The sequence below is a fragment of the Podarcis filfolensis genome, assembly GCF_964270895.1.
Source record: "Podarcis filfolensis genome assembly, chromosome: 8".
In the NCBI taxonomy this organism is placed as follows: domain Eukaryota; kingdom Metazoa; phylum Chordata; class Lepidosauria; order Squamata; family Lacertidae; genus Podarcis; species Podarcis filfolensis.
This window is the reverse complement of record NC_139611.1, coordinates 71,998,400-72,025,633: the sequence shown is the minus strand read 5'-3', so window position 1 is coordinate 72,025,633 and position 27,234 is coordinate 71,998,400. Positions and strand designations below refer to the sequence as shown.

The window sequence follows — 27,234 nt, the reverse complement described above, 5'->3', positions numbered from 1 at the left end:
AGCCACCCTGAGTCCCTGTCAGGGAAAAAGGTGGGGTAGAATTTTATTGTTGTTGATGATGGTGATGGTGTTGAGGAGCAGCAAAACATGGTGGGCAGCACAGGCAGTTTCCTGGCCACCTCACTTGGAATGTCTCACTGTGAGGAAGGACCCAATTGGCTCCTCCTCCTCAGAATGAGACAGGTAGAAGAAGGAGCAGCAGAGAAGCCTCCAACTAGTCACCTGCCTCATCACTGGACAGCTCACTTGCCTGGTCTTCTGTTGGTAGGTGCCATGGGCTGCCCATTAAAATCTATCTATCTATCTATCTATCTATCTATCTATCTATCTATCTATCATCTATCTATCTATCTATCTATCTATCATCTATCTATCTAGCTATCTATCTGCAAAGCACCATTCTGAGGGATTTCAGAAGTAATCTACCCAGCTTCTACTCATATTGATCCGGCGCCGAACTCCAACTTATAGTTAGCAGAGTAAAAAACTTAAAACACGTTGCAGGATTCCCAATAAATAGACCATACACCATTAATATTTCATCCAGCAGAGCTTTACTGCTACTGAAGGCAAATGAGCATAATGGTCACAAATCCAATACATGCAGGATTGGTACTGTCCATAAGAAATCGAGTTGCAGCAGACTTAAACTTACAATAACTTTTAATAAGACAAAACCTTAACACTATATACAGAACACCAGACCAGAAGAGAGATAGAAAGAGAAAGAGAAAGTGAAACCCAGGCTCCTTCTGGCCTTACTTTTATAACATGACCTTGACAGAAGAGATAACGCAGCCAGTTTAAGCCAGCTGTACTCAACTTCTCTGAAGGAATAAGCCAAACATCATGAACCTTCTGCTTGTTTCTTTCACACAGAGAAGCTTCCAGAACCCACTTGAATTAATTAGAATAGGAAAGATCTCTGCATATCAGATCAATGCTTTCTGCACTAAGAAATGCAAACTGACACTTAAGGCATGATAACATATCTATCTCTAAATCGCTATAAGTGTATCCAGTGGCGTAGCGTGGGTTGTCAGCACCCGGGGCAAGGCAAGTAATTTGCACCCCCTAACCCGTGGATTTGCGCCCCCTAACCCTAACCCCCAGATGTTGCGCCCGGTGCGGCCGGCCCCCCTGCACCCCCCACGCTACGCCACTGAGTGTATCAATATATATTTAAGTGTGTGTATAAGAGAGAGAGAGAATTTGGGGGGGGGGAGACATACAGTATGTAAGACTATGTAGCTAAATGTTTAGACTTCTACCTTCCTCAGGGATACAGTTGGGATTTCAAATGAACACCATTAGCCTGGATGACAGTTTTAAGAACACTCGGGATGGAATAATTCTAAGGAGTGTGTCATACACAATATATTGTTGTTGTTTTTAATTTAAGAAAAGGAAAAGGATACATGCGAAACAAGCATTGTATTCTAGATGCAAACCAATGTTGATTATTCTTGTCTTAAGATGATTGATTCAGAAATCCTCTTTCTTATAATGGTGGATTTGATGGTTGCCCCATAGAAAAAATATGTATTTTATATCTGTTTATTACATTTCTTCAGGGAGCTCAAGGTGGCATACATAGATCTCCTCTTTTATCCTCACAACAACCTTGTGAGGTAGGTTAGGCTGAGAGTGAGTGACTGGCCCAAAGTCACCCAGTGGCTGGGTGGAGATTTGAACCCTGGCATCCTAGGTTCCAGTATGACACTAAAAACTACACCATGCTAGCCCTTTAGCAAGATTCCCATTCATGGCTCAGAATAAAGGGCTGAATGTTTAATTAAACATTGCAACTTGCCTTATACCATATCAGACCTTTGATCCATCTACCAACTTTCCCGTTGCTCATCTTTATGCAGAAATGTTTCTACGATAACTCCACTCCAGAAAGGTTGAGGGCCATCAGAATTAAAATGCTTTGTAACAGGTTGCACAACTTTCTTGGTCCAGGTTACTGATCTATTTATTTTGATGTCTTTAGCGTTTTTCAATGTCATCACCATTTTTCGTCTACAATGGGATCTTATTCCCCACAGCGCTGTCCTCAGCAGAATCGCTCACCTATCTGGAAAAAGAATTTCGCTTTTTGGATGACGATCTACTGAGTGTCTCTTACCCCAAGTCAGGTAGGAAAGACAGTGTGTGGAATGAGAGCTGCAGAACATTTTCAGAATAAACAGGGAAAGGTCATTGGAATTGGCATTGACAAATCATTTATCTTGTTTATTTATTAAATGCCCATCCTGCTCTTCCTCCCATAGGAGCCCAGGGCAGCAAACACTAAAATGTTAAAGCAATAATATTAAAATAATAAGATTTTTTTTTAAAAAAAATTAATGCACATGAAAACACCAGACAATTCAAAAACATTTAAAACAGTCACATCCCCTCACCACTAATAATTTCATATTGCCAGGAGGTTTGCTTTGGTTGTCAAAGTAGTTGTAAGGTGTGCATTGCAGAACCAAAAGGGCTGTGGGAGAAGAGGTAGCCCTGTGATTGCTATACTCCCTCCTAGGTGGCCATTGGATGGCAGAGATCTTGTCAGCGATCCAGCAAGAATGGGACCCCTCGTGGGTTTGCAGTGAGAAAATAACCTGGATCGAGACTTTTGATGGCATGAAGACTGCCTTGAAATATCCTCCACCCAGAATCTTGGCTTCTCACCTTCCAATAAACCTTTTCCCTAAGACCTTTCTCGAGTCCAAGGCCAAGGTAAGAGAGGAACAATTCACACACAAAAGCCTGATCATGTCTGTCTGCAGTAAAGATACTGGGAATTCCGTACTGTCAATACAGTATTTGGCACAGCCCATTTCCAGGAAGGTGCCACGAGGGTTGTTTGTAGTAGTAGCAGTAATAGTACAAGCTTAGAGATCACTATACGAAAGACTCTTTAACCATCATCTTAATTCCAGAATGGTGCTGTCGGTTAAACCACAGAGCCTAGGACTTGCCGATCAGGTCGGTGGTTCGAACCCCCACGACGGAGTGAGCTCCCGTTGCTCGGTCCCTGCTCCTGCCAACCTAGCAGTTCGAAAGCACGTCAAAGTGCAAGTAGATAAATAGGTACCGTTCCGGCGGGAAGGTAAACGGCGTTTCCGTGCACTGCTCTGGTTCGCCAGAAGCGGCTTAGTCATGCTGGCCACATGACCCAGAAGCTGTACGCCGGCTCCCTCGGCCAATAAAGCAAGATGAGCACCGCAACCCCAGAGTTGTTCACGACTGGACCTAATGGTCAGGGGTCTCTTTACCTATGAATAGGTAATGTTCAGTCCATGACCTCAGCAGAGGACTGCTGTGGCCCCAGTTTGCTAGGCTGCCCCCAAAGCTCTCTCTGAAGCTGGAAGTTGCAATGAAACGCCTCACTTTGAAAATTAGGCAAAATGTCAGAGTTCAAACTGTGTTTTCAGCTTTCGCTTCTGAGGGCCAGACTAGCTGATGTGATGATTTGGCAAGTAGGAAGCTATGCAGGTGGGTTCTGAAGCCATATCTGTATGGTGAGGCAGGGACTGACTTTTTCAATCCATGCCACTGGCAATGTTCATGTCTCTTTACTTAATGGTGGGGATCTTCACGGGGAAATGAATTAAAGAAAATGATTTTTTTAAAAAACCTCACACCAGTCCCATTTCCTCTGTCCCATAAGGGGCCACCAGACACCTGCTCTTGAATAAATCTCAGAGCAACAAGGTATCACAGGTTTCTACTATTTACACCTACTTAAGGTTCAGGAAAACCTCTTAAGGACCTCTAAAAGTTAGCCCTTTTTGAAATTCAATTCTTTTTAAATTTTTCCCACCCGCACTCCCAAAAGGTTCCTAAAATTGAAGGGGCAATGTGAAAGGCAAAGTGTGAATTATGAAACTATAAATTCAGGAAGGTTGCAAAGAAAATTTAAGCAGGAAAATTCCCCTTCATTTTGCTTCCAGCTTGTCTCAGGGTCAAACTTCCTATTATAGTAATTGCATAGCTAATAGCTTGTTGTTGCTGTTTGGGGGAGGGGGTGATTTTCATTGGAACCATAGTATATAGAAAGGCGATGTTTAACCTTTGCCTTCCTGGCTGTGATCCTGATGAAAACTGCCCCTCCTCTATGGACTCAAAGCAAATCACCCAACACCTGCTGTTATTTTTCAAACCCCAGACATAGTTGCTAAGTGCAGGATTAAAGCAATTTTCAGAGCTACCTACATCTCAAAATCCTAAATCCTCAGAGATACAAAACTCTAAAATATAGGTGCTCTGGGGGGAAATCAGATATGATCTGGGATTAGGGGTAGGAGAGAAATTTGATTCAGTGTTCATTGAAAGGCAAATAAACTGACAGCGATCCTTCTAAATTTTTACCTCCCAGTTATTCTCAATGCAGTTCTCCCATCAGGTAATTTATACAAAGATGAACGTTAAAGTACATATTGTTATGGGCCACCCCAGTCTCTGCCAAGTGGTGCACAGGATTTCAGGGGTCTTGGCACTTCACCAAGGTTGTGTTTTCTTTGGAAATGAGGCACAACGGAGGCTGTGCTCCATTTCCATATTTCTTAAAGACACTCGTTTCTGCTGTGCCTCGATTTCCCAATTGAAGCAACCCTACTAGAGAGCCTGGAACCCTCTGGGATCTTGCTACTGCTCAGCAGACTGGGGTGGCATGCAACCTTTGTAACAATACGACTATTTGATTTGATTTATTTCCATGTCGCTTTTCATTCAAATGAATCTCAAAGCGGCTTACAAACAATAAATAACTATCACATAATAAAACTATAATAAATAGTTAATTTCCTGACTCCCAACTTGGCCGCCACATTCTACCCAACGTCAGAGCTTGTCCTGCTGCTCCTCCCTTAAAATGTGCCCGCTGCCTCTCTTCCAGGTTATTTACACCCTACGAAACCCCAAGGATGTGCTGGTATTGTTCCACCACTGCCATAAAAAATGGAAGGATCCTGGAAGTCTGGATGAGTTCTTGGAGGAGTTCTTAGATGGGAACGGTATGGAAAGAGCCAAATCGGCTCACCCAGGGCCGTCTTTAGCATATGCATGGCTGGGGGTGCAAAGATCTGCCCAGCTCCCCCAAATTTAGTTAATTTCGCATGCATGGCGCCATTGAGCATGGCAAGCGCCCTCGTTGAGTCTGACAAGCGCCGCAGTGGTGAATGACAAGCGCCGCTGCTGGCTCGGCGCTTCTTTGGTAAATGAGCGCACAAAGTCAAAAGTCCTTTAGTGAAACAGCAGGTATACATTTCGGTAATACCTAGGTATATATGTATTTTGTTTTTCTAGCTTGATCAAAATTATTTACTATTTCATAACAGGTAGATAGTTAAGAACTTAGGCTGCTTCAGCAGCGGGCGCCTGGCACCCCCCAGAATTTGGCACCTGGGTGCTCGCACCTCTTGCACCCCTGGGTAAAGACAGCCCTGGGCTCATCCCCCTCTGTTGCAGCCCAAATGTCTGCTCCATGACACCATGAAGGCTCTCTTTTTAACCATTGCTAGAGCCCTATCATAGAACTGTAATTCCAGCAGGGATAAATTAGAAGGAAGGTGGGAGGTGTCATGTTAGTTAAACTCATTTCCTTTTAGCATTAATAACGTCCTTAAGTAGTGAATGGCCTGAATGTGTGGGGTGGGGATATAGTGGGGTCTCAAATTCAGTGTTTTGAGGCAATATTATAAGGAATGTGTGACACTGGAGTTGTTACTGGACTACAAATGCCATCATCCCTGACCACAGGCTATACTGCTGGGTGTCAGGGACTGGGCAGAGGAGGAATGGTGGAGACCGCCTCTGCATCCTGACCCTTCCAGGGAGGAGGAAGAGGAAGACAGTCTAGATTTACAACAGGGGTTTGAGGGAGGTAGCTGCTCAGAGGAAGATGAGGGGTAAAACTTGAAAATCATGGGATAGCCGGGACAACACCCGGCTGACACGTTGCCATTAGAAAGCACCCCAGACCCACCATCTCCCAGAACCTGGCGAGCCTTGAAAGTAGGAGAGTAAAGAGCTCAAAGACAGAGGGCGCTTAGCAGCACCCATAGAAGTGATGAATGAGGAAGTGGGAGGGACGGAGGGGGTGGAGATTCACTTGGGACAATGCCATTATCCAAGAGGCTGGTTCTATAGCCTCTCTCTGTAAAGATTGAAATGAAAAAGGTCAGTAAGAAAATTTTCCTTGTCTGTATACTTTCCTGGGCAACCAGCTGGAAGCCACTGACAGCATCCTGACACTGGGGCTGATGAGAGGTGTGGTCCAAGAGAAGTGGTAAAGTTGCTGTCTCTCCCCAAACTCCGTGTCATTATGTAGTCTAGTAACTAACTGGCAGTATCTGGATAGGATTCAGGAGTTTCCTGTTGCTATCCTGCTTTTGTTAGAGAAAAGCATTAGATGTTCCTTGCTACCTTCTTGTTTAGTCTGTTCTCCCTGAGTCTTCCTTGACACACCTCCCTACTGTTGATGCCTACTGGTGCCTCCGTTTTCCTCTTCCAGTGTCCCATGGCTCCTGGTTTGACCACGTGAAAGGCTGGCTGCAGATGAAGAAAAGGGAAAACTTCCTTTTCATCACGGTTGAAGAGTTGAAACAGGTGTGGTCCAACCTTAGCGCTCGTCCTGGAGTTGTCCACATTTCAGCATCTCCTGTAGCTAGGAAGCATGGGTCCAGCCAGTTTTCTGCTTGTAACTCAAACTTTCTAGGCATGAGTCCAAGCCATTTTGTATTTGCCTCATTGCTTTCCCCTGGAAAACTTGCTCTTTAGCACCAAGTCTGAGCAAACGTCCATCTGGAGAAAAACCTGACTGATGTTTGCTCCAATTCAGCTATAAACAGCGGGTTTTCCTGGGGGAAAGTGGCAGAAAAGCAGAAGTGTAGATGAGCCCATTGTTATATTCACACATCCATAGTTACCTCACCTTGTTTATTGCTTATCTATTTCATAAAATCTATATAGCACTTGATTTAAAAAAAAAAACCCCTCAAAGAAGTTTAGAAAAAGTTATCACCATTTTCATTTTTGTAAATTCTGGTACTGTTTGCTAGATACATTTAAACATGTGCAGTATTCCTTTCTGCCTCTCTACATGATTAATAATAATAATAATAATAATTTATTTATGCCCCACCCTCCCCAGCCAAGACCGGGCTCAGGGTGGTAAATAAACCTAATAGGAAAGTCACTTAATGGAAAAGAGCTTTATATCATGTGCAGAGTGCCCTTCCTTTGTCCCACATCAGACCAGGAATGCCATCAGATTAGCTGTTTTGTATTTATTTCAATATCTCCTTTTACTTGTATTTTCTTCAACTTCTTACTTCAAAAAAAGACTTTTTCTTTTCGGTGTCTGTGCACAGGGAAACAAATACTTGCATGAATGCCCACAGCATTTGGAACCTCACACAAATTTATTATTTTGTGCAAATCTGATAGTTTAAAAAACTTGTATTCCTCCCCCCCCCCCGATTTTTTTTTTAAATGTGCACACAGATAAACAAATAGCCTATGATGGACCTCAGTTTTCCAGAACTTGTGAAGGACAAGTATATAGTAATTGAGAAGGAGTGTGGAGACACACAGCATGAAAACATTCCATCAAGCATCACCCACTAGTATAGACAGGAAGCAACAGGACGGATTTTGGAGGCATAAAATCAAAACTGGATGAAGGCAAACAAATTTGCACATGGACTCAGTGACCTAATGTGGACACAACCAAGGTCTGCTGCTGTCTCAGATGCTCTTTCGGTGCTGAGCAGGCCAAGAGGCAGTCTGAGACAAAAAGAAAGGCAATTTTTTGAGAACAGGATTCTACTCTGGCTTCCTCACCATGGTGGCTGAGAGGTCAATACACCCATGGCATCAGTATTGTTAAATGCACCCTACAAACTAGCAGTAATGCCCTCTGTGTGCCTCTTCATCAGTTTCACAGTCATTTGCTTTCCCCTTCTGCAGGACCTTCGAGGGAGTGTGGAGAAGATCTGCCAGTTCCTTGGCAAGGAGCTGAACAGCCAGCAAATTGACTCTTTGGCGGAAAACCCCTCCTTCCATAAAGTGAAGAATGAGACTATGCCCATCTCATCTCGGAAGCGAGGAAGTGTTTCAATGCACATTAAACAGCCGCTTGTGCTGACAGGTAACAGTATAGCTTATGGTGGAGTCCATAGATAAAGGCCATTAGGCAAAGGGGGCGGGGCGGGTGGAGAGTCTTTCCCTGTGAAGTGCCATTGACCAATGGATAAAGTTAATCAGGAACTGAAGCCAGTGCTGAAATAATTCTGGCTGAACATCTTTGTGGTTACGAGTCCTTCTTGTGGTCTTTCAGGGCTACCCGGGGATTGGAAGAACCACGTCACAGTGGCACAGAACGAACGCTTTGACCGTTTTTATCCATCTCACATTAAGGGTGTGGGTGTGAGTTTCCCCTGGGACTGAAGAACAACAAATGGTTGCTCTTGCTTGCTTTTTTGCACCCCCACACCCTTTTATCTCTCATATGATGCATGTCCCTCCTACCAAACCACCAGGCTATATCACTGCTGAATTATTATTTCTTCAGATGTGATCAGAAGAGGCTGGTCAGTAAATGGTATGGTTGTATTGTATTTTGTATTTTCAAATATGGTATGCAAGAGGTAGGCAACCTGTGGCCATCCAGATGTTGTTGAACTGCAAGCCCATCACCCCCAACCATTGGCAATGATGGCTGGGGCTGATGGGAGCTGGAATCTATTACCATCTGGAGGGCTACAGGTTCCCCATCCCTGCTGTGTGCTATTTGTTTTGATTCTGTAATAAAATTGTATTGTATCTTATTGTATCCATAATTGTATTGATGCACAGCTAAATGCATTCAATTACCCATACCAACACAACAGATGGTAATGCTGTCAGCATGATGTTATGGATTTCAAAGTTATTTCCCAAACAGGCACTCTCTCTCTCTCTCTCTCCCTCCCTCACCCCACCCCCCATTACAGAGCCTGTTCTGGGTGCTTTTTCCTTGTGATTGAAGCAATATCCTCTCATGCCAAAGAAACTCTTCCAGGGGTGGGAGTTTCCTGGTAGTGAGTGATTCAATCATTAGGGTTTGGAATGGGTGTGGACTTCATGGTGACTTGCCTGCCAGGTACAAAAGTTGAGAATGTGACACATCATCTAGATAGCTTGGTTGTTAATGATGGGGAAGTGTCAGTGGTTCAATAACCTGTGGAAGTGTAGACACACAGTTCTGGAAGCAACATTTCAGGTGTTAGGTAGGGGCTTGAAAACCAGAATCTTTCTCCGAACTGCTACCAGGTCCACATTCAAGGCCAATAAGATATGAAACATTGAGGACTCTCAATGCATTGATGAGATGATGGGTGTCAGTAGGAGGAGTTTGATTTGTTAGGCATGGGGGAATTGGGGGGGGGGGGAGACAACGACAAACTGGGCATCTACAAAAGCGTCAGGCTCCACTTCAATCAAATGTTGGTGTTTAAAATCAGAACATACTGAGAGGGATGCAGAGGAGATCAGGGAAACTGCTGGCCAGTTAGCTTAACATCTGTTCTGGAAAAACTGGTGGAGAACATTATTAAAGATGAAATTGTGAAGCATCTAGGAAAGAAGACGTGCTGAAGGAGAACCAGCATGGCTTCTGTGAAAGTAATTCCTGTCTAATCAACATTTAGAGTTCATAGAGGAGGTCCATAACTATGTTCATAGAGAGGGTCCCTAACTACGGGATATAGGGGTGATCTAGTACAGAGCGTGTATTTAGACTTTCAAAAAGCCTTTGGTACAGTCCCACACCAAAAAACATCAGAGTAAGCTTAGCAGCTATTAGATAAGAGACATATCATTTCATGGATCTGTAACTAGTTAAGAACAAGAAACAGTTCTCACAATGGATGGATGTAAGAAGGGGTCATCCAAGGATCTGTATTTGTGCCAGTGTTTTTAACTTGTTCATAATAGAGTTGGGAGTGACAGTGAAGTGGTCAAGCGATGAAACTAAAATATTCAGTATTTCAAAAGAAAGAAGGGATTGTGAAGAGGTCCGAAAGAATTGTTCCAAACTGGGTGAATGGGCCTTAAAATGGAAAATATTGTTCCTTGTAAGTGTATGTATATTGAAGCAAGAAATCCTAACTGGATATAGTGGATCACTCAATGAAGACATTGACCCAGTGTACAGAAGCTGTGAAAAAAGGTGAAATTCATGTTAGGAAAGAGATTGAAAATAAAACTGCCAATAGTCTACGGTGTGATCACTTACTTTGAATACTGTGTTTTGGTATTGTTGCTGCACCTCGAAAAGGATATTGTGTAGATCTGGAAAAGGTGCAGAAAAATGCAAACAAAACGATTAAGGGGCTGGAGCGGCTCCTCTATGAGGAAAGGTTGCTGCAGTGGGGACTTTTCAGGTTAGGAAAAAAAGCAAGTAAGGGGAGACATAATAGGGAACAATAAAATTATGCACAGGGTAGAGAAAGTGGAGAAAGAAAAATGTTTCTCCCTTGTGCATAAACCTAAGAACCTGCAGTCTTCCAAGGAAGCTAAGGGCTCATCCAAATTTCTGCTTCTTATATTCTTTTTCTGTGGCTGATGGAGAGTAAGTAAGTAAACATTCCTACTAGGGTTCCTTGCAATGTGTGGATGAATGCATGCGAGACAAATTTCCTACACAGAAGAAACTTAGGGGTAAGTTGGCCACTTAACTCATCGCCAAAAAAGTTGAAATGCACCAGCTGCTCATTCCATGTGCTCACAGTTGATAGGCAACATCAAGACCCCTACTCTTGATTTTTCAGTTATTGACCTTTAAACCAGACTTGGATAGTCCTTCAAAGAGAGGATTCCTTGAATAGAACTGACTTCTGTAAAGAAACAACCCCTGCTTCTATGTAGGATATGCTGCATGTGTCTTGGGTTTCATCACATCTGCACCGTGTTGCAACTCAAAGAGTATGTAGATAACAACCATACGATCACAGGAACATTAGTGGTTGCTTTCTTCTGATATTTTTTGGACCTATACCGAGCCAGACCAGGAGATAAAATAGAAATTGAAAGAAATATAAGAGAAAATAAGTTGCCAGAAATTCCATATGAAAAGTTGAATATTTTAAATGCACCAATTAATATAGCAGAAATGCCATTAAACAAGCAAAAACAGGAAAAGCACCAGGTCCAGATGGACTAACAGCAAAATACTACCAAAAAATTTAGAAAATTACTTAATTCACCCACTACAAAATGTAATGAATGAAATATTAAAGATAGGGGAAATACCAAAGACTTGGAAAGAGGCGTTTATTACTCTAATTCCACAAGACAAAAGATAATAAGTGCTGGAAGTGTAAAGAAGTAGAAGGTACGTTTTACCATATGTGGTGGCAATGTAAGGTTATAAAATGTTTTTGGGAAATGATTTATAATGAATTGGAAAAAAAGTTTAAAATAACATTTGTTAAAAAGCCAGAAGCTTTCTTAATAGGTATAACTGGAATGGATATACCAAAAGAATACAAAATTTGTTTATGTATGCAACAACAGCCCCCCAGATATTGATAGCTCAACATTGGAAAGAAGTCCCAACTAAAGAAGACTGGCAACTTAAATTAATGGAATTTGCTGAAATGGCTAAATTAACTGGAAGACTAAGAAATCAAGAAGACAACAAATATAAGAAAGAATGGAAAATGTTTATTGCTTATTTACAAAAGCACTGTAAGGAAGTTAATACAATAGCAGGTCTTTAGAAACGTTTGTAATATTAAGGAGAATGTTTAAAATGGGAAATCGTTAAGGATAAAGAAATTATAGACATGTATAATATATTATAAAAGAACAAGGGGAGGAAATGGAGGGAATAATTTTCTGAATAATCTGAAAATATGGATTTAATATGGTATGAAAATGTTTTAGTTTCTATTTTCATTTCAATTGTTTTTGTATGTTATGGTTTATATGATGATAATGTTCAAATGTGAAAATTAATTTAAAAAATTATAAAACAACAACAACAACAACAACAACAACATGGGTCCATCAACCTCTCCAGGGTTTCAGACAGGAATCTTTCACTGCCCTCCCTGCAGATTGAAACGGTGACCTTCTGCATATAAGGTCTGTAAGGCACTGAGCTATGGTCCTTCCCAACAGATCAACCCATGAATTCACAAGTATTGCTTCTACAACATTTTACTTCCATGAAAATGCAAAACAGCCTAACAGGCTGTGCTGAAAGCATAAATGACACATTGAGAAAAAACTACTACGTGTCAATTGACATGAACACTCTTTTCTTCTGGAGGTTTTAGATACCAAGCTGGGTTTGGGGTGAGACATTTGGATAAAATTAAATACTTAGTAATGCTGTCCAATCTATGTTGTATTGCCCTTGTAGCACTGAAACATCTGGTGAGGACTGGATGAGCTGTTTTGATGGCTGCCAGTATTCAGTAGGCATCTATTGCAATTTTCAAATTAATACATTAGACAGCTCCCTAAGGTATATCATGTACCCGGCAGAAGCATCATCTTGCTCTCTTAGCAAAAATTCCATGTTGCTTAAGGATCGTAGAGCCAGCTATCTTCCCAAAGTGTCAGCAAGATCTTCCAGCACAGAATCACTACATAACCCCCCAAACCCCTACTTTCACATGAATTTGGTGACAACAAAGCGCGGTGCAAACCTGCAGGCATAAAAATCCACTCCTGCTTTTTGGTCACAGCTCCTTTCTAGATACAGCAGTATTCTACTCCTCACACCCTTGAATCCAGAAGAGGTAATTTCTGACCCCTGTTATTTCTTACAGTAGTCAAGGCGCTTTATTATTATTATTATTATTATTATTATTATTATTATTATTATTATTATTATCTCTGGCATTATGAATGGGTTATTAATAATGCTGCCGCATATCCCAATTTTGTGCCTTCATTTTTATTTTTATTTTTTTAATCCTAACCCAAAAGAAAGCTTTTATTTGGGTCGGCATTATTTGAACATACCAGCAGGTTCAAATTATAACCCCAAGGACATCAGCTAAAGGACTTGGTATCTATATGAGCTGTTCAAGCTCAGGAAGTGGTGTGTGATTTTTCACCTGAGATTCTTAAGTAGCTACTGAATGGCCACCTCTATTCTAGGCTATAGTGGTGCTGTAAAAGGGGGTTACCTTTGTGGTCCCCTTCAGCTCTGCGGTTCTGTTATTTTAACCCCCTGCTCTACTCAAGATCTGTGGTACAGGTGCAACACCAATATCCCTGGACTGATGGCTACCCAGCTTCTGCATAAATGTCTCCAACACAGGACAGCTCACCATCTTCTGAGACAGCCTGTTCCACGGTTGGACAGTTCATGCCATTAGCAAGTTTCTCTTAATGGTTAAAGGGAATCTCCCTTCCTGAAATTTCCATCAGTTGGATATACCTGTTAGAAGTCCAGGTTCCTGGCTTGATAACACAGTAAATGTATGTAATTAAAAAGGAGAACTTATTGCAAAAACAAGCAATTAGCATTGCAGACCCTCCAAGTGTCCCTATTTTCCTGGGACAGCCCCGGATTTACAGAAGCTGCCCCAGTTTCTGATTTGATCCCAGAATGTCCCACATTTCCTTAGGATGTCCTTATTTCCATTGGAGAAATGTTGGAGGGTATGGAGTTATCTGACCTCCGAGTTATCTGAAGGTAGCCGTGTATGGGGAAGGTTTTTTTTTTTAATGTTTAATGTTTTATTATGGTTTTTTATATGTTGGAAGCCATCCAGAGTGGCTGGGGCAACCCAGTCAGATGGATGGGGAATAATAATAATAATAATAATAATAATAATAATAATAATACATCTCTATTTTCATCAGAGAAATGTTAGTGGGTATGGGTTCTGCCCAGTACTGACCCAAGAGAGGTTGGAACCAAATAAACCTTTTAAAGGGTGAACCAGGGCAAGTGCCCCCCCCAAAGTTATTTGATGATGTGCCGACTCGGGTCCTAATAAAAAAAAAAACTCCTACTTTTCCCACTTGAGGCCTGGCTGCCTTCCAAGGTGGTATCTGGAATGATAAAAGCCACTGAGTAGTCCTGGGGAATGGATTTCAAAAAAAACAGAGATTGTCATTTTCAGACAATTGCAGCCACCTGGAGCTTGCGGTGCTGTGCAACAATATAGAGCTCTACTCTCTTCTTACAACTGAATCCAGGCAGGTGCCAACAGATGGCTCTCCAAGGGCTTAGGGCTGCCCTGCCCCACCCAAGTCCTATTTTCTGCTAATAGTTACACAGGGATCAGTGCACCAGCAAATGAATCAGCTCCGAGCAGATTCACTGAGCCGTAGAGATGCACATGGGATGGGCAAACAACTTTAAAATGTGAGTGCATTGCAAGACCTGAACAGCAGGACCTTTGGAAGTCAGGAAGGAGATCAGCGTTTTGACCAGACTCTGCCTCTCATCTTCTGAGAAACACTGGCGAAAAAGCAGAACATGAACGGATGGACACAGATGAGTCCTTACCGTGTCAGTGACCTCTAGGTCAAAATCTGATTTGAGGGGTTCTTATTTCATCCGAAAGTGGGATTCACAGAAGCAAGGCAACCCCTTGATAACCAACTTTCAGTTTCCCAAACACTCTCTCACACCCTCTAGCATTTCTCTGGTGAAAATAGGGATGTCCTATTCCACACCCTCTGTAATATTTCTCAGGTGCGGGAGCCTGTTGTTGGGGGGCATGCTTGTGCCTCCTCAAAAAAATGCACCCAGGGCCACGCCCCCCAGCCCCCTTGCAAGGCCACTGTAGCAGAGAGAGGTTGACAAGAGAAGTGGACAGCAGCAAGAGGGAGACTCTTTAACATGTCTATGTTAAATGAGGAATGCGGTGTCAGAAATCTGTCAGTTTGCTTTCTCCAATTTTGCATTTTGTTAATCTTAAAATTCAGTTCACTTCATAAATGTATACACTTAGGGCATTTTTTAAAAAAAGGTATCATGAACCATACATTTCCATGAGACAGATGGATGCCAAACAACTTCCCAGTGTGCCCACTTTTCCATTCAATTTCACCTAGTGCATATACTCTTGCCAGCAAATTTTCCATAATAGAATGCATTTTTCACACATGCACTTTTCACTAATGTCTTATCCACACATCCTCTTGCCTTGCCACTTTCCCTCAGGGAAAACCGTTCTTTAATGCTCCATCTGAGCAAACGGCAATCGAGTTTTCCATGGACTGCAGTTCGTTCTGATTTAAAGCTAAAGAGTGGGTTTTCAGTCAAAAAGGAGTGGGTCAACTGGAAAACTGCTTGGACCTGTGCTTTCTAGGCATGGGGCAAGCTGAAGTATGGATGAGCCCTAATGCAAACCTTTTCGTATGCATTATTTGGTTACGCTGCGAAAGAGAAGTGGAAATTTTGCACTAAAACATGAACTAAATGATTTTTTTCCTAATTCCTAAAAAAAAGGGACTTCATTTTCCATCTCATATTGAATTACCAGTTATTCCATCCATGGTTTCCTGTTCCTCTATGTTTCTTAGCCAGATATTTTAAGACAGAGCTTTCCAAAGTGTGTGTCCTGAAATGTTAGTGTGTAGGTGTGTCACGCGAACGCTCCCCATGCTCCTTCTGGGTCTGGAAAAGGGTTAGTTTAACCTCCTGTTTGCTAGCAAAAATGAATTACTGTGTCGTGAAATGATGCATGGCTAAAAAGTGTGTCACCAACATGAAAAGTTTGGAAAGCTCTGCTTTAAGAGATACAGATAGGAGGGCTGGGCAACTGAGTTAGTGCATTTGCCCTGTTACTTGTTCTGTGTTGTTGTGAATGCTCACTGCTGAGATGGAGGACAATACAGCCCTTAAAAGGGATAGCATTACACCAATTCCCAGGGGTGTGGCAAGATCCTGTTCCCCAATCCAGATCTCCTTTTGCAAACATTTGGGAGTTCAAGCCAAGTGGGATGATCATGGCACAGAGTCCACACTTTGTATGTTCACCTAAACCTTGTTGATCTTCTCTCAGTAATGGAGCAAACAAGAGGATCAAGGCCTAATCCACATCCGCCTTGCCCTCTCAGCAATGAGTTGTTTCCTGCTTTCTTAATTGGAACTGCTAGATTGGGGCCCTTAGATCTCCTTGTCAGAAGAACACAGGGTAGAGGACAGCTAATACTGATTTTCATAGAGTTGGGATAAAGCACCCTGAAGTGAGGTCTTGAGGAAGGAGCTTCTTTCAAACCACACAGTCAGGCTGGATGTTTTAGGACAGAACTATCAATTGGTAGATTTTCAGATTTTGGTGGACTCCAACTCCCATCAATCTCAGCTAGCATGGCCAGTGGCTGGAGATGATGGGAGTTGTAGCTCAACAACATCTGGAGGGCCACAGGTCCCCTACATCTGCATTAGAAGACAGAGCAGCCTGTGAAACATGGTCACCTTAGTCTATAGTACAGCTTCGCCGAGGGGGTGCAAAACTGAGAAGATCTACAATTGAGAAGATACATTTGGGGGCTGTGTGTTTTCCTAAACATCACAATGTTTCAATAGCGTTAAAAGTTGAGGCTGTTCAAAATTTTGCTTGCAGATAACTGAAGAGGTGGTTTATGGTTAAAGCACAGCTCTGGATATATATTTTTTAATAGTTACAAACTTGATTTAAGGTATTTTTTGTTGTTGTTGCTCTTTTAAATCCTATATTGCTCTTTTTTAAGAAAAGCAAATATACCTCACATTACTTCACAGGCCGTGCTCTAGACAGAAAGCAGGGTCAGTGTGTAGGTTCAAAAATTGGAAAAAAATATGAAGACAAAAATGCGCACACTTGGCTACCTCTTAATTATATTTAAGGCAAGGAAGAGCAAGTAACCCCCATGGTGGCCCTTGTTTGGACTTATGGAGGAAAGTGAATCTCTTTTATTTACAAAAAGCTTCCGAACCCATTCCACTGCAATTTGGCAAGCTTAATCCACTCTGAAGGGACTCATAAATGTCACTCACTTTGTCAAAAGGGGAGAAGAGTTACAGCTGTTTTTAGATTTCCCATTATAGTGAAAGGGGAACCACAGAACTTCATTTGGTACAACTCAGAACCCAAATTAAAGATCGAAGTGGGAAAAGTAGAGTGTCTGAAAACAGATCAGTAATTTTAAAATGCACAAACTCAGCTACAAGACAAATCTTGGGGCCTGCGCACACCCCTAAAACATACACAATGGATTAAGAGTGGATTTAAAGCTTCCATGTTGCCATTGAGTTAGGAATCCCTCTAGGGCATCAGGCCAGGTCAGAGGGAAGGGAAGAGCAGTCGGGAGGCAGGTCAGTTTTTACAGGGGGACTTGGGTGTGGAAATATTGCAGGGCTGTATATATAAAACCAGAAGAGACTCCTTAGGGATGTCTGAGTCTGGGCGACAACAGACGTGGAGGAAGAAAGGAGCAGAAAGGTAAGTGAGGTAGGGGCTAAAGGCAAGTGGAAATTTCCGCATCCTCAAGATATCAGGAGAATGAAGACAGGCAGGTATTTTTACATATGCACACACATAACACGGCCAAGCTTGACATGAAATTGAATGCAATTAACTTGCATGCTTTTGTTACATGAAGAGCAGCATGGGAGAGCCTTAGCAACATCTGGGACTGCAATGGATGGAGATGGAGGGATGGGGGGAGAGAGGGGGCACACAAAAGGCTTTACTCCTTTCCTCCCCCTGCCATGATACCAACAAAAAGCGCCCTTCCCTCATTGCTGTTTGCATTGAGACAGAAACCTTCCTGGGCCATTTCCAGGTTATCAGCACATCTGAAATAGCTTAGTGAATGGCATGTCCCAAAACCAGGATGCGTGTCACACAAAAGTCACATGACCCGCTTGAGATCACAGTGGTCAGAATGGCCGCCATGCTCTTGTGCAAAAAAACAGGATGTTCTGTTTTTCCCCTGGGACACTTGCAGGGTATAGCATGTTGATATTGGATTGCGGAGATTTGAGTTCGAATGCTGGCTCAGCGATGAGGTTTAAGGGGAAGGGGCAAGTTGTAATTATGAGGACAGACAATAGTGAGTGCAGTGCATTAGCTGGCTTACCCCCCCCCCAAACCTGCCACTGTCAACATACATGCTGGCCCCATAACCCAACATTTACATGTGAGGTAGCCATGTGTAGCATCTATACATGCAAAACTGTGAACATGCCTAGGGATTCTCAGCATGAGGGAGAGACCCAACTTTTTCCATTCACGTGCAAGTGAGGCAGCCACACTTTGGAACTCTCCGTCTGTTGACGTTAGGCAGGTGCCTTCACTGTACTCTTTTCAGTGTCTGCTAAAGCATTTTTGTCCTGGATTTTAATTATTTTTGGGTGGTTTAAATATGTGGTTTCACTTTCTTTTCAGTGGGTTTTTTTTTTTTTAGTAAATCACTTTGAGGTTTTCTTACAATCAAGGTGTATATAAATGTTGTGAAATAAATTGTCCAGCGTGCATCAATCAGAACATGCACAAAAACTGCCCGGTTATGCCATCGAAGCAGGACTTGGGGGGCAGAGGTCTATTCCCCACCCAGAAATCAGAATGAGCAGGTAGATCTCCAAGCACAGCAGAGCTGGCTTACTACATTTTGAAGGCAGTGAAATGATAAACGCTGTCATCTTAAGAGGGCGATGGCCGTAAGACCATAAAGTCCAGAGTCTAAAATGACCAAATCACCACAGAGGCTCCTAAATGTGGTTGTTGGGGAGAGGGGTAGGTGTTATGGGTAGTGAGCACATCTTTGGTGGGGTGGCACAACACTATGACCCCCTCACGTGTGCTTCCAATGGAACACCCACCCACCTTCCAATATAGTGGTACCTCGGTTTACGAACTTAATCCGTTCCTGAAGTCCGTTTCTTAAACTAAAACCATTCTTAAACTGAGGCATGCTTTCCCTAATGAGGTGTTCCGCTGCCGGTGCCCTTCCACCGTTCAGTTTCCGTTTATAGACTGAGGTAAAGTTCGCAAACCGGAACACTACTTCCGGTTTTGCGGAGTTCATAAACCAAATCATTCATAAACAGGACTGTTCTTAAACCGAGGTACCACTGTATATTGGGCCACCTCATTTCACAGAATGAGTCCACATCTTGTGCACTATTGATAGTTGTTGGGAATTTTGCAATGCAAGAGTTAAGTGCCGCTCAGGACCTCCTGATGATACCTTCCATTTTCCTAAGGTGGAAATGCTTGAAAATGCACCAAACTTCCCAATTCTATCGCTTTGATTTCTGAAAAAGCTCCCCCACCCCACCCTCCTGCCACATCCTTTGCTTCAGAATTCAAACTCTTTGGTAAATTGTTGGGATATGCAAAGTGCTTAGAGCTATCAGACACAGGCAAATATCAGACTCTGAAATCAAACCTCTTTAGTCGAACATCAAATGCTGAAACAAAATACCGCAGGGTGTGAAATCCAGATATCCACATCAAGTAACTTTGGCAAATATATAAAACGCTTAGGCTGTAATCCTGTCCACTTATCGTATTTTTTGCTCTATAGGACGCACCTGACCATAGGACATACCTTGTTTTAGAGGGGGAGAACAAGAAAAAAAAATCTCCCCCTTTCTGCGCAGCGCCCCTTCAGCGAAGCAGCAGGAGAAACGGAGCCCCTTCCATTTCTCCTCCCGCTTAGCTGAAGGGGCGCTGCCCCTTAGCTGAAGGGGCATCTACCCTTCAGCAACAGGAACCCGAAGCCTCCGGAGTGCAGTGGGAGCTCCCGCTGTACTCCGGAGGCTTCGGGCGGCTATCTTTGAAGCCTGGAGAAGCCTCCGGAGCACGGCGGGAGCGCTCCCACTGCGCTTCAGAGGCTTCGCCTTGCTATCGCTGAAGCCAAGGAGCCTGCATTCGCTCCATAAGATGCACACACATTTCCCCTTAATTTTTGGAGGGGAAATTGTGCGTCTTATGGAGTGAAAAATACAGTACCTAGTGCTTACACCCAAGTAAACATGCCTAGAGTTGCATGGTCAGAGATTTCAAGTGACGAAAATTCAGAGGAGCACTAGATTTTTCCTGTTCCAACCATTGGCCAGTTTCACATAGGCAATGGGGAAGAGTGGAACTGACAGGCAGGTCTCAGACCCAAAAAGTGTGATCCATTGTGTTCTTAATGCAGGAAGGGGGAACCTGTGGCGGTCCAGCTGTTTGCAGACTACAACTCCCCTTATCCCTGATCATTGGCCATACCGCTTGGAGCTGATGGGAATTGGAGTCCAAAAACACTTGGAGGATCACAGGTTCCCCACCTCTGCTTTAATGGGATGTGGGTGAGTGGGGGTGGTGGGACATACACACAACTGGTAAAAGCATCTTTCCCTCCTGCATTCATGTCTTAATTCAATTTTATATGCCCTCTCCTTTCTCCTCAATTCCTGGGATGTTGCTTGTCATATGCTGCTGCTTGGGAAGGAGACGCCAATATGAAGACTTCCTTTGCCTTCCTGCTATTTCTGCTAGGTAAGTTGAACCAAGGCAGCAATCTGAGTCTCACCAGAAGCTGGTATATGGAGAAAGAGGCATAAACAAGACCAAGAACAAGTGAAAAGCGCAGAGAAGTGGAGAAGGCCCATTACAAATTGGGGAGCTGCTGCAAAGCCTTGCTAAATTGACGGGTAGATGTGGTGAGATCCCCCAGGTGAATCCACAGACCCAGAAAGCTTCTCAGAAGAGACAGCACTCTTCCCCTGAAGACTCACCATTGTCTTTCCTTTCTCTCTTATAGGTTCAGCTTCGACTTTTTGGCTGCATGAAACAAAAGTAACAATAAAAGAAACAAAAGAAACAAAAGAAACCAACGGTAAAGTCTGACCCTCATGGGGTGTCAGTGGAGCTTTCTCCAAAGAAATAGTATTTCTAGAAACCTGAGTTATTTAACACTGATTTAGATAATGATGGGCTGACTGAAGTCTTCTACATATCCTCCAATATTTCTCTGATGAAAATAGGGACATTCTATTCCATAACAACCATCATCTACCCTGCTCATCCAACTGGGTTTCCCCAGCCACTCTGAGCAGCTTCCAACATATGTAAAAAATATAATAAAACATTAAAAAAAAACATTCCCTATATAGGGCTGCCTTCAGATGTCTTCTAAAGGTGGTATAGTCACCTTTCTCCTTGCCTAAGGGCATACCTCCATACCCTTTAACATTTCTCTGATGAAAATAGGGACGTCCTAAGGAAAAGTGGGACATTCTGGGATCAAATCAGAAACTGGGACGGCTTCTGTAAATCTGGGACTGTCTGTGGAAAATAGGGACACTTGGAGGGTCTGCATAAAACAACTACTGAGACCAAGATGGAGGTTCACCTAGCAAAAACTTTTAAGCAGAGTATTTAGGGGGGCACTATTGTGCAAATCTTCCTTCCTTCCAGAATCTGGTAGCTGTGAGAACATAGAGAACAGTTTCCTTCCTTTTGAGGATGCTCTGTTATGCCACACAACAGCATCCCTCCCTGATTTTCATAGGTTTGTGTCAGGTTTGAGGCATCAAAGTGTTTTCTCTCCTTTCTGTCCAGAGCACCTCCTGTATCCCTATGGGGAAGCTGCAGGAGATATGAAGAACCCCATAGCAGATGACGGGACGTCCCCTAAGATTCCTATTTTGGTACCTTTCACCTTCTACGACAAGACTTACCACAGCGTTTATGTACGTATAATCCCTTTTGGCACAAAGCAAGAATGAATCACAGGAAAGGGGAACGTGACCACTCTCCCACTTCAACCTCGAGTGTTCTGCTCTCAGGATGCCCATTACCCTACAAACTTCCATCTTCTTGTAGCCGGAAGAACAGATAGCCAATACTGTGATTAGAGGCTTATTATCTTTTGCCCCGCTCTTTCCAGGCAGAAACCAATGCTTTGAAGTTCTGTGTCAGAGCACTTAAAGGGTGGGTTTTCACAGGGAAAGCTCTGGAGCAAAAATAAGGTCCCAGGTCTTTGGCTAATTGATCTATGGCCTTTTAAACTACGTACGTGGGGGTTATGGCTTTGGTTTGTTACTATGGCATGTATTTTTGTGTTTTTATATTGTAAACTGCTATGTGATCCTCAGATGAAGGATGATGATGATGATGATAATAATAATGCATGAACCAGCTGCTGAATAGGGACTCTCGTTCAGATATGTGCATTCAGAATGTCCTCAGCAGTGCAGCTAACCTGAGCACATGACCCAAGGGGTAGGACCAGCAGCACAGTCTCACTTCCCAGTCATGGTATCGACCCCCCCCCCCTTTGTCTGTTACACTGTGCTGCTCCCAGAGTCTAGGAGCTGATACCCAGAGAATTCAGATCAGAAACTGAAAATTCTTAGCAGTGAGAAGGAAATAGCCCTTGGGGTGGTTTGCTTGGGGGCACTTTAGCCTTTTACTGTTTCTGCTTATGTTGCTGTTCTCTGCCCCTTCACAGGTAAACAACAATGGGGTGGTTTCCTTTTCCGTGCCCGTCCCAGAGTACACCCCCGAAGCCATCCCCATGGTAAACGGAAAGGCCTTTGTTGCCCCTTACTGGGCAGATGCCAACATTATTTTAGGCGGCCGTGTCTATTACCGGCAGACGCAGAAACCAGAACTGCTGAGAAATGTCACCCGGGACATTAATAACTACTTCCCTGAAATCAGTTTCACGGCTACCTGGCTCTTCGTTGCCACCTGGGACCGTGTAGCCTATTTCGGATCTTTGTCCAGTAAGGTAAGTCATTCCGCATTTAAATAAGAGCCTAATTGGCTCAGGCATCTTCCTTCCAGTTGGGCCTTGCCTGGGACAACATGGGCCTCTGCTCTGATACAGGCGTTGGAGGTCTCCGTACTAGATTACCACATAGCAGTGTTTCCCAAATTTGGGTCTCTAGCTGAGTCAGACCAATGGTCCATCGACAGTAGTTGAGTGTTATTATAGATTGGGGAGGGGGGAACCTCCTAAACCATAGGAATTAACAAATGGTAGGATTTTCATTAATTGGAATGTGGATGAAAGAACAAGATGCAGAACTGTGTCAGGGATCCCTGGGCTTGCTTATGCTAACCAGTTTGGCTGGCCTAGTGAAGAGCAAATCTGTTAACATGACAAAAGGTGTTGATGGACCATCCAAGAGGAATCCTTTGGCCTGGGGAGGCAGATGGTGCCAGGGTAAGTGGCTGTGAGGTGACAGGTAAAGGGAGTCTTTTAGCAAGGTGTTCTGGGAAGAAGAAGAGGGGAGAAGAAAGACAGGGATCCATCAGCTGAAGGCTGGCAGGGAGAGATGCCTTGGACTCCAGGGCTGCACTACTGTGCCAGCCTCATCTGGAGTGCTTGTTTCAAGCATAACCACCAATTTTTACTTGCATACTCACTTGTCAGAGTCACTGGAAATCAGAGTCACTAAAAGTATAGCACACAAAATACCTACAGCTATCCACCGGCCTTCCCCAACATGATGCCCATTCCCATCCACCCATTATGGTTAGGGGTGAAAGAAGCTGGAGTCCAAAATTAAGAGTTGAGTTGGTCTTTTAGGGTTAACATATACCAGAAATAGGAACCGTTTCCCCAGGAAGCTACCCTTGAAATTAAGGTGCAAAGCAACCCTAATTTCTATAGATATATTTGCCCATCAGAAGCAACTCCCAACTTTGTCAAAACATGCATCCCTTTCTTAAATGCAGCTGTAGCACCAAGAAGCCAAATGCACATGGAAGAGCATAGCCAGCCAGCAGCTACAGCAAAGAGGAAAAGACATAGGCCAAGGAAATTGCCATGAAATTCATTGTGTGTCTTCTCAACCTCACTCTTTCTGCTTGTTTTTGTTCCAGGTAAACACCTTCCAGGCTATCTTATGTACTGATGGCCATGTTTCCTTTATGATGCTCAACTATGCAGACATCCAATGGACTACAGGGGCAGCAAGTCAGGGAAATCCCAGAACGGGTTTAGGAGGAATCCCAGCACAGGTAGGCCCACGCTGTGACCCGAGAATTTGGTTCCAGGCGGTTCTCTCAGAAGAGCTGCTCAGAGTCCCTTATGGTGCCAGAGTGAATGACATGCTTTTTCATTCAAATCCGGGAACACAGTTAGCTGACTTATTTCACTGGTCTGGTCTACAATGGTCTAACAGGCAGTGGCTGACACTGAGTCAGGCTATTAGCCCATTGAACCCACTGTCGTCTGCTCAGACTAGCAGTGGTCCTCCAGGGTTTCAGCCTTACTTGAAGATGCTGGGGATTGAACCTGGGACTATCTGTTGCAAAGCTCTACCACTGAGCTGCAGCCCTGCCCAGGCTTTCAGGAACAGATCTTCCACACTGGCAGCTATTAGCAGGGGTGGATCTTGGGGTCTAAAATGTCAGCAGTGCCCTGTGTGATGCTAAAATTGTGCTCCATTCTAAACCATTGCTGCAGTGTCCCCTGTGGCACCCCAAGTCTCTGCTCCCACTGTTGCCACACTCCCCCAAATCCACCTCTGCTGCTACCTGTCCTTTCCAACTTGGGATGCCAAGGACCTTCTGCAAGTTGAGCCAGTATTTTACAGTTCTCATCACAGAAACCAAGCCAAAGCCATCTGGGTGCAAACCAGCAATCCTAACATGAGTTTTGCTAAGGGATATTTCTTTTTCTAAAAAAATAAAATTTTATTTGATTTTCAAGAATATAAGCATACAACAAAATCTATTCCAAATCCAAATATCGAGATTACTCTGAATCTCCTGACTAAGCCCCATCCCTTCCAAGGGTCCTGTTGATTCTATTTCCTGCTGCATATCAATACTTCTTCACTTTTTTATCTTTCTAAATTATCCATACATTTTGCTACATTACAAGTGTGTGTAAAATCCTGCCAATGTTTTAGCCTGCTTACAATGATCTCGTATATAAATTATAAACTTTCCCCATTCTTTTAAAAAGTTCTTGTCTTCTTGGTTCCTGAACTTCCCGGTTAATTTTGCCATTTCAGCATAGTCCATCAACTTGGTTTACCATTCTTTTCTGGTCTGGGTTGTCTCTTCCTTCCATCTTGCTAAGGGATATTTCTGACCAGGTGTGGCAAAGCAGCAAATGACCACCCTGGATATCTCACTATGTGGATGGAAACAGTGCTGGGCCAAATATCTGACAAGCAAGAAACTTGGATATTGCAGGATTGGTGAATCTTTGGCCCTTCAGATGTTGCTGAACTACAATTCCCACCATCCACAGCCAGCTTGGTCCAAGTTCCCCACACCTGAGTACTGGAACCAAAGGAGAGTTTAAGTCAGGGATAGGCAACCTGTGGCTGCCCAGATATTGTTGGACTACAAAGCCCATCATGCTGCCTGGGGTGAGACTTGGAGCCCAACAACAGCTGGAGGGCCAAGGTTCCTCATCCCTGATTTAAGTAGTTCTGCAGCAAAAAGCCACTTTCCTTGAGGGAGCCCACCTTAGTGGAAGTCTCTAGCAGAGCAACCAGTTTGTTGATAGCTCCTGCAGTAGTTCAGGAACCCTGTCCATCCTGCAAGTGCTTGGACTCCATCCCTGAGAGGGAGAGACCCTAGGAAGATTCCCTGGAAGTCCAAAGTGTTGTTGCTTCTTGCCACAAAGCAGCATTTGACTGCTATGCATATATCAAGGCTGGTATTGTGGTTATTTCAGGCCGGCTTCAACAGCGGCGATAACAAGAACTACTACAACATCCCTAGCTCCCGCACTCCTCAAGTCATCAACATTACAAAAACTAGCAACGTGGATGTGCCAGGACGCTGGGTGTTCCAGGTGGACAATTTCAAACCGGCTGGAGACCCTGAAGAGCTTACGCCTAAGAAAGAAGAACCAGAAGTCCCCCAGAAAGAAGAGGACCTCCCTGAGCAAGAAACAGGACACCACAACCATGAGGACAACCAGGAGGTTCCTGAAGAACAGTCACATGTGGACAGTGATGAGGAGGAGAGTGATCACTGTGAATGGTAAGTATGTCAAGCCAAGGCCTGAAGGGTGGGAACTAGCTGGCTTTTCCTGGAAGTCAACAGGAAAAAGCTTCACAGGGCATTGTATGAAAGCAGAGACCATGCCTTCAGCCACACGCCCTTCCTGCATCTCTCCCCCCCAGAAGATACTGCAGAATCATTTCACATTATTTTCAAGCTTTTGCAAAATCTCACCAAGAATGTGGTCCTTCTTACCATTTCAATATTATAGGGAAGTCACTTCCATATGTTATTTTGCAGAGACACTGGGTGAGATCCAGCTAAGTCATACACAAAGCAGATGTTCGCAGAGTAGACTGTATTGTTTTCAGCGACTGCTAAAAGCATTTTTGTTCAGGCAAGCCTACCCAATTTAGCATGCAATTTTAACACATGCTCTTAGTATGTATAATTGTTTTAAAATGACTGGTTTCATTCCAGGTTTTGCAATTTTGTTTTTAATGTTTTTAATTGATATTTTTGATTAATCTTCTAGATACTCCACAAATACAAACACTTTCAGTAGATAACCTTGAAAGAAAGAGTTTGTTGCAAGTCCGAAGCGATATCCCCCTGCACAGTGCACACTGTGTGTCCTCAGCTTGCAATTTCTTGCAGTATGAATGGACAATGTAGATAAGTAGGGGACAAACTCAAGCTGGGATTCTGGGGCAGGCCTTAAAATGACTTAATTTTCTTTTCAGTAAAAACAAACATCTTGCCTCTTTCCCCCACTCCAGATAAGCCACTTTCCTCAGAAGACCTTTGCTGTTGCCGTCAGAAGAGAGACACAGCCAGGATGTAGAACTATCCCTCTGTTGCCTTCTAGAGGCTTTCTGCAACTGCAGCTTAATTGTAGTGTAGCAATAAAATATTAAGCTCTTCTAGCATTGTAGTTGTGCTATGTATCTCAAGAGCGGGGGGAAATCTGAAAATGTTCTTTGGGGGAAAATCTGTGTGTAATGACACACACACACACACACACACACACACACAGAGAGAGAGAGAGAGAGAGAGAGAGAGAGAGAGAGAGAGAATGACTGCATATATAAGGGTGTGGGGAGATTAATTTCTAAATTAGTAACATAGGAAGCTGGATCATACATCAAACCTTGGGTCCACCTAGTTCAGCATCACTTGCACTGCCTGGCGGGAGTTCTCTATGGTTTCTGACAAGGGTCTCTCCCAGTCCTCTGTGGAACTGCTGAGAACTGAACCTGCTCTGCCACTGAGCAATATGAACCATTCCCTATGGTGCCACCTCTTAAAACATTTTTCAGAA

General features: G+C 43.4%; 4 protein-coding genes across 6 annotated transcripts in view; 3 read left to right on the top strand and 1 right to left on the bottom strand.

Annotated features, from left to right (window-relative positions):
* LOC310769052 (membrane-spanning 4-domains subfamily A member 4A-like) overlaps window positions 1–27,234 on the top strand; it is a 639,318-nt gene that overhangs the window by 331,745 nt on the left and 280,339 nt on the right. The gene's annotated exons all lie outside the window — the stretch shown is intronic.
* The window catches only part of LOC310768100 (uncharacterized protein), a gene marked incomplete at its 5' end in the record, with an annotated part of 210,707 nt that overhangs the window by 14,465 nt on the left and 169,008 nt on the right, over window positions 1–27,234 (bottom strand). The gene's annotated exons all lie outside the window — the stretch shown is intronic.
* On the top strand, window positions 73–10,256 carry LOC310768876 (sulfotransferase 2A1-like). Its single transcript, XM_083627762.1, has 7 exons — window positions 73–264; window positions 1,997–2,141; window positions 2,534–2,730; window positions 4,892–5,009; window positions 6,509–6,603; window positions 7,966–8,146; window positions 8,336–10,256. Exons 1-7 carry the CDS (start codon window positions 88–90, stop codon window positions 8,443–8,445), a joined length of 1,023 nt encoding a protein of 340 aa, XP_083483888.1. The 5' UTR covers window positions 73–87; the 3' UTR covers window positions 8,446–10,256.
* Window positions 8,463–26,839, top strand: LOC310768890 (alpha-tectorin-like). 3 transcript variants are annotated; one of them, XM_083627788.1, is made up of 8 exons: window positions 8,463–8,599; window positions 20,442–20,489; window positions 20,755–20,829; window positions 21,555–21,685; window positions 22,447–22,728; window positions 23,829–23,966; window positions 25,642–25,952; window positions 26,693–26,839. In XM_083627788.1, coding segments are annotated over exons 2-8 (975 nt in total). In that variant the 5' UTR covers window positions 8,463–8,599; window positions 20,442–20,452; the 3' UTR covers window positions 26,694–26,839. The 3 variants fall into 3 exon arrangements, with proteins under 3 accessions (XP_083483914.1, XP_083483913.1, XP_083483915.1); XM_083627787.1 differs by lacking the exon at window positions 8,463–8,599 and adding an exon at window positions 16,862–17,441; XM_083627789.1 differs by lacking the exon at window positions 8,463–8,599 and adding an exon at window positions 17,493–17,515.